The 7,337-nt window shown below is 57.3% G+C and overlaps 2 protein-coding genes across 2 annotated transcripts, besides 2 other annotated features; both read right to left on the reverse strand.

Annotated features, from left to right (window-relative positions):
* Positions 1-148: 148 nt before the first annotated feature.
* On the reverse strand, positions 149-3,865 carry TraAM80_03727 (putative RNA pseudouridylate synthase; the record flags this gene model as incomplete). Its single annotated transcript, XM_029380680.1, has 1 exon — positions 149-3,865. The coding sequence occupies one exon, from the start codon at positions 3,863-3,865 to the stop codon at positions 149-151; it is 3,717 nt and encodes a 1,238-aa protein (XP_029239523.1).
* Positions 3,866-4,228: 363 nt separating this feature from the next.
* Positions 4,229-4,302: a sequence feature (A-rich).
* A 214-nt stretch (positions 4,303-4,516) lies between these two features.
* On the reverse strand, positions 4,517-5,413 carry TraAM80_03728 (uncharacterized protein; the record flags this gene model as incomplete). Its single annotated transcript, XM_029380681.1, has 1 exon — positions 4,517-5,413. The coding sequence occupies one exon, from the start codon at positions 5,411-5,413 to the stop codon at positions 4,517-4,519; it is 897 nt and encodes a 298-aa protein (XP_029239524.1).
* A 5-nt stretch (positions 5,414-5,418) lies between these two features.
* Positions 5,419-5,492: a microsatellite.
* The last annotated feature ends 1,845 nt before the right edge of the window (positions 5,493-7,337 follow it).

A 7,337-nucleotide genomic window follows, 5' to 3' on the forward strand; every position in this document is an offset into this window, starting at 1 on the left:
GGATATCTCCTTTTGCAAGCAAGCATGGATCCTTACCAAGGGTGGTTAAGGCTACCGCCTCCTTCCACGTCCCCCACCCCCCTCCCAGTTTTTATTTTTATTTTTGTGTGAATGATCCACAAAAAAGGCAACAAACGTGGTGGCACACTTACATGTGATCTCTGCCTCCTCGTTTCTCCTCCAGCTCCTGCAACCAACACAGTGCGCGTCGCATGTCATCCGGCAACGGGCACTCTACGACCGTCTTTTCCGAGTTCGATTCCCAGACATGCACCGCGTCCACAGGCGCATGCCGCGCAGTGTCAAGGGGAATCGGCAGGAGCGTAATACGGGACGCATGTAGCGCGGGCCGAAGAAGCCCCATTCGTTCTCCCTGTGCCTTTGCCCGCGCGTGATAGCGACCATCACCAACCAGCGGATGCCAAAGCTGGGCAAAGTGCTGACGGATCTGATGCCGGCGTCCGCTGCGAAGCTGCACCTCCACGTCATACACCCCACTGGCGGGGTAGTAGCGCAGCACACGGTACACCGTTGTCGCCGGACGCCGGTCCATGGATGCAGGCGGCAGTCCTCGTTTTCGCTTGGTGTCGTGGGCCGCGAGCTGCAGTGAGTAGTCGGCGCCATTGGCAAGGACGTTGCGTGTGATAACGCCTTGGGGGTTGAGGTACCAAAACTCCTCGCGCCCCATCCGCGACGTCGGCAAGGGACAGCGCAGGACGAGGGCCCGGTATGTCTTCTCCACGCAACGGTCCACGACACTGGCACGCCGCGTTGCCACCAGTGACGGCTCCGTGTCGGTCACCAGCACCAGGCCACTTGTGCCCACGTCTATGCGGTTGACTAGCCCGTGTTGGAAGAGAACGGGAATATCGACTCCCTTCCACGGCACACACCGAGCGAGAAAATTGAGGAGGTTAGGGTATACCGCGTGCAATGTCGTGCTCACCCCGGCCGGTTTGTTCACCGCCACCACACCAAACGGTAAGTGGCGTGCGACAATGTCAGGCTTGGCGCCGGGCTCCGTGCGTTTCCCCTGCGACGACACCGGCACCGCCAGTTCCTCGCTCTGCCGCTGTCTTTGCTCCTCGAAGTATCGTGCCGCCTCGAGGAGGTCAACGACCATAAGGCGTAGTCGCAGCTCCGGCACGCGGTACGACACTGTAGGGCAGCAGTGGATGCCAAGATGGGGTTCCCGTTCCCGCTGCGGCTGCGTGACGCGAAAGAACTTCTCCGTGGTTGTCGTGGGGTACTTCGTTGTGCGGCGAATCGAACGACCCACTAGCAGCGCCTCCGCCCCGTTCCACCCCGCAGCCCAATCAACAGAGGTTGCGGTAATGTAGCGTTCATGGTAGATGCCCTTGAAGTACGGCGCGACACCAAGGGCCTGCTCGGCAGGCACCACAAAGTACACAAAACCAAGTGCACGCAGCGCGTCTGCGGTGGCAGACGTTTGTTTCTTTTCACCTGCAGCGGAGTAGCGCGGGAGGAGGTGGAGGAGAACTGCCGTGAGCAACGCAGATGCCACTTCTGGAGAGAGAAGCGGAGGCCCATACATGTTTGTCTCCCGCACGAGGATGTCCAGCAGTCCCACCAGCGTCTCCACCTTACTGCAGCTCTCAATCCATGTGGAGACGTGGTAGTTCCGCAAGCTCGCGGCCTTACACACAGCGAACTCCTTCAATGCATCTGGGTCACGCCGCAGCTGCTCCAAGATGCAAACGGCAGGCTGTGAAAGATTGGAGCCTGTCACCATCTCATCCTCTGCGTCCACTGCATTTTCTAACGACCCCCACCACAACCGACGGCACGCAACCTCAACTGGAATCCGCCGCCGTTTGCGTACATCGTAGAAGTGACGGAGCGACGGTGGACGCAAAATTGTGCGCACCGCCTCACGCATCACTGCCGGTGGGGCCAATAGGTTGCCTAACTGAATGAGCAAGTCTGCAGTGTATTCCTGAAATGCAGCATAGTATGGGACAGGGGAAAAGAGTGTGTAAAGCGTCTGCATGCGGACCCGATGTAGAGCCTCTTGGACGCCTCCCAGCCGTTGTTGTTGCGCAGCAGCGGCAATGGTGCTGAGCAGGAGCCACGGGGCAAGCTCCTTCGCGAGACAACGCCGCACGTACGGCAGCATAGCCGCACCTGTGCCCTCAAACCGCACGATGGAGTGTGGCACATGCTGTGGAAGCTGAAAAAGAATCCACATCTTGCGGCGCAGTTCCACTAGCGCGGAAGCAGAGAATTTTTCAGCGTTTCCCTTGCTTTTTATCTTCCCTCGCGCATCGGTGATGCCACGACGCGAGTGGAGACCTGCTGTGGGGGGCTGACGCAGCAGCTCCGCTTCGGCTGGTGTCTCAGCAGCAGTGAGCAGCGCATGCGGGACGCGCCCAAGACGTGCTGCGGTGCTGTGCACCCACAGCTTGCCCTTCATAACAACAGGGCGCGGCCTGTTGAAGAACGTAGCCAGAACATCGGCTGTCGACGGCGCGGCGTCCCCACTGGCGAATTGACGCTCTTCCTGCGCCTCACCTAGGACACAAACCACATCCGCATTTAGTGCGGCGTCTGCGCCGGCATCGTCCTCGTTCTCTGCCTTTTGCTGCTCAACCGGGGCTTTACGACGTCGCAGCGCGTTGGAGGCAATGCGCTCAATGTGATGCAAGACGTCTTCCCAGCGCCCCTGCAGGAGCAGCTCCGCAAACGCGGCGTCGACCCCTGCGGAGGCCTCATTGGACGTCATCAGCGTCACCTTTCTGCCCTCTACGTGAATGCGGTCCTGCTCCGTGCGATCGAGCCCGCAGAGCTCAGCAAGCTTGGGGTCTCGCTGCTCCGCCTTACGCGCGGCCACCCACCACTGCTGCAGCCGCGTCACGACGGCGTGTTCGGCCGTAGTGCCCAGCACCAGTGAGGCTTGGCCGTCGTCGTTGTGTGTGAGCCCTGGCACCTGCATCCGCTCACCAAAATGCTGCGCGTACTGCTGTAAAACCTCCGCGATATCGACAGAGGAAATATGCTGCTGTGGCCGCTGCTTCTTGGACAGCTGGTGCTGGCCGCGGAATTGCATTGCCCACGAGAGCACCGCAAGGCTTCGCTCCCACGACGCATCGGGGCTGGAAGACCGAAGCAATGGCAACACCATCACGCGAAGCAGATCACTCCTGTCCACCATACTTTTTTGCGACTCCCCCCGTGTGGGGGAGCATGTCTTGCACAACGCCGCCCACTCTTCTTCCTGCCGCATGGCCAACTTATGGTGCACTAGTAAGTCGACATACGCCCGTGCACCACGGCGTCGAACAGAGGCCTCCAGATTCTTCGCACCTGCAGGGCTGCTGTGACTCGAGGGAATCACTCGAAGCGGTGCGAGCAAAAGTACTTTCGCCACGTCAGATTGCCGCGCGACAAACTCGGCTTGACTGCAGCGAAAGCCGGCGTAGAAGACCCACTGCTGTAGCGCAGCATGCAGCCTTGCCTGCTGCCTCTCAACGAAGCTTAGGGAAATCTGTTCTTCTTTGTTTGCTTCTGGCGGCACGGCCTCACTTGCCTCCACGACGCTCGCCAGATGCTGCAGCGTTAGAGGAGATGCAGCATCTATGGACTGCGTCCCTCCCAGGTAAGGCCCATGACTCCCGTGAGATTGGGCTGGGCCCAGCGCCGCTGCTGTCCAGCGCCTCGCCGCTCGCTCTTGAAACGCCGCCGCGTGATGCAAGGCCTCGTCCAGCATGCAGCGTGGACCGTGCGGTGCAGGTATGCCGGACCGTCGCTGCAGCACATTCCGCAGCCCGCGTCCTACTGCCCGCACGTAGCTGCGGGGTATGGCAACGTGGCCGTCAAGCGATAGCAGTGACCTGCCGTGCGCCATGAGTCTAAAAAATTGGCAAGAGCGTCTTTTGTGCCCCCCTCCCCCTTTGCGCCTGCGTGTCTGCGCAGAGGCGATGTGAGGGAACACCTCCCCCCCCACCCAACACACACAGACACACAGATAAAACGAGGGCGTGATGAGGCAGCGGCGGTTGCCGTACAGGAAAACAAAACCCAAGCAAATAAAAAGTAAAATATTGATTCAATCAAAGAAGCGAGAAAAGCACCCAACTGTTGCTGCGGCATCCCCCGACTTCTTCATCGTCTTATCCGTCCCACCACCCGGGGAGGAGGGCGGAAGGCGGCGCCGCACTACACTTTCATTTCTTACGCTTTTTTTTTCGCTTTTGTTCCTCTCCACACCAACAACAACAAAAAAAAGCAAATAAAAAAAAACACAAAAAAACAAAAACAAAAAACAAAAAAAACAACAACAAAGACGCGTAGGCAGTTCCTTTTCCCCTGCACGTATACTATTCGGCTTTGCTACTACTTCCCTTTTTTTCCTCACGCCTCCGCCTCCATCGGCGCTGTCTGAGAGAATGGCTGGCGCGTTTGATGAGTCGCATGTCGCAGTTTATGCTTCCACATGTGCGGCAATGCATAGAGGCTTGGTGCGCCCACGCAGACCTTCTCTCCCGGACAGTTGCGATCAACTGACATAGTTCACGCCAGGAAGCGGCACAGCCGTAGCGGCACGCCACGCATGGTCCAAGTAGTTGTAGGCGCGGTCAATGGTGCGGCCCTTTACGGCATCAGATAAGACAGCTCCGGCTGCGGCCGCAATGCTCTCGAAGGCAAGAAATTGAAACAGTTGCTGCTTGGTTGTGTATATCTGCAGACATGACGGCAGCACGTTCGAGGCGGGAATAGGCAGAAAGAACGGAGTGCGGTGGTCCACCGTCTCAAGCACAACGGAAAGTGAAATGCAGGCGATTTCAGTGAGTGGAATAACTTGGCGAATGCCCTCCAAAGGACTGCCGTTAGACCAAAGGCCGCTCTCCTTTAGCATGGCATTAGTCGCCTGGACAAGCATTGACGTTGTTTGCGCGCTGAAGCAAAGGTAGTTCTTGGTGATTTGCATGTGCCCCTTCACGCGCAGCCCGGCGTGCATCGCGGAGCAGTCGTAGTCCGCCAGCAGTATCTCCCCCATCGCGCTAAGCTCCGGAAAGTTGCTCTTGAAGCGTTCCACGTTCAGCTGCCGCTCCATCTGCCGTACGGCGTTCTCGGTTGCAGATGTTACCTCCGTCCCCGCACGCTCCACCTTGCGCGCAACCTTCTGAGCCATGCTTAGAAGGCTCGTCGTGGCGGAAGAAAACAAACCGGAAGTGTTGGAGGGGTCGGCGGGGGCACTCGGCTTAGCCCCCGAGCTGACGTGCTTACGCTCCCCCTGTTCCATTTTTTTCTGCTCCACGAACTGGCGGTACTGCTCGTCCGGCGTGGGGTCCATGCAGGGCGGGTGGGGTCGCGGCACAGGGCCGCTATAGCTTAGCGTGGTAAGCTCCACGTACTTGCCTCCACCAGCCGTCGGTTTTTTCTTGTCCGCCATTTGCCGTGTGTATATAAGTGTATCTCGCGGTGTGTGTGTGTGTGCCCTGTTTGTTGTTGGTGTATGTTTGCGCTGTATGAGCTTCCCTTGTTGCTAGACTGCGTGGGAGAGAGTGAGCGCGACACAGCCGAAGGCGAGAAAACAGCGCAAAAGCAACGTCAATAAACACAGGCACAAAATAGAGAAAAACAAAGATGCACCTGCACGCGGCCAATTCCTCGCATTTCTACAAGGCGTGAAGGTTGCAGCTTGGACCCATGTGCACCCAGCGCCTCCTCCTCTCCCCCCGCTCACAAGACAGTCAACCCAACACGCACACACACGCCCCAACAGAAAAAAAAAAAATGCCGCACAACAACCGCGTGTGCTGTGCTGCTGGCAAACTGGCACCCTTTGAGTTCTCCCCTCAGGGTCTTCCACGTGGGTGTGTGTGCGTGCCAATGACGGTGTTAGTTACAGCAGTTGTTGTTGTAGTAGTAGTGGTGGTGTTGGAGCGTGAGGGCGGAAACGCAAAAGTGCGTCACTCGCGCCGCAGCACAGCGCGGTTTCGTTGAGAATCACAAGCACAAAATCGTAAACATAAATAACTGTGCTGGGTAGAAAAAAACAGGGTGCAGGGTGTAGAATTGGGCCCAATCGCGTCCCACGCAGTCTCAGCCGCTCGCGTATCCCGCCCCCCGGAGGCCTCTAGAACCCAAAGCACAATTCACATAAACGAATCTCCTGTGCGTGTGGAACACAAAATGTGCACACCATTAAAAAACACACAAACAACACGACAATGATAATTGACGCGCGCCTCCCTTCTCACAAAGCAGCACTGCTACCAGTAAAACTTACTTTATGCTTGCTTTTGCTTCTTCCCTGCCAAGTTTACATTACCAAGGCGCGCAAGCAGAACGTTTTCCCCAAATTCGTTACCCAGCAGCAACGACGAATGAAAGGGAAACATAAATGGGGCGCAGGGCGGAGCGTGCGTGTGGCGATAAATAAAAAAGAGATGATAAATAAATTTTTAAAAAAGAATCCCGACCAAGAAAACCAAATGCTTACTCACGTTTACACCCCTCACAAACAAGGCATATGAGGCGCAGCGCCTGAGCTCCGGGGAGGGCGATTCCGCCTCCGGCTGTGGCGCAGGAACACTGACGACACCTGGCATCTTCGCGCTCCACACCGAGGCTCTCTCATTCGTGAGAAGTTGACTCAGATCCTCCTCCGAGGCGAGCTCGCTGCACGGTTGCCGTCACTGCGGCTGTAAAGTCAGCCGCGCCATCGGCTGCACGGAGGGGCCGGAGTCCACGTGCATCAGGCACGGCCGCGTCCCAATGCATTCCATGGGCATCACGGACGCCGCGTCGGAGGGACACGGCCATTCCGCCGCCTCTGCACGTTTGGCCCACCAGAAGAAGTTCCTTTTTGTGCTCATCCACAAATTTTGCATGCACTCGACGCCCCATTGCAAGCTCTCGCATGACGTGCCCCCTCCCTGCAGCTCCGTGGAGCTAACGTGTTTCGGAAGCTGGACTATGGCCGGGGTGAGAGGAGGTTGCTCTGCGTGCACGCCGCGCGTTCCTCTCGCCGCCCATGTTGTTTGAAGCAACACGCCCAGACGAAAACAAGCAGGAAGGTAAACAAGACATCCTCACCGATCGCGCACCCAATGATGGCCTAAAACGTGCTTCTTTCATCCATGGAGCCCCGGCTTTCATGGTTGTACTGTTGACGGGCATTGTACCAGACGTGAACTTCGGATCCGTTCCACCCCCACGCAGCCGTCCACCATTATAGTCGTTGCTAGTCAATCACCTTCGACGGCTTACTTCTTCTGCCTTGCCCTTGAGTGCTGACAGGCAAAGTAACAAAAAAGCAACAACACACATTGTAAATTATATACAAACATTCTTCAAAAGACATGAAGAGA

The sequence above is a fragment of the Trypanosoma rangeli genome (assembly GCF_003719475.1).
Source record: "Trypanosoma rangeli strain AM80 chromosome Unknown Tra_15.4_contig_00100, whole genome shotgun sequence".
NCBI lineage: Eukaryota > Euglenozoa > Kinetoplastea > Trypanosomatida > Trypanosomatidae > Trypanosoma > Trypanosoma rangeli.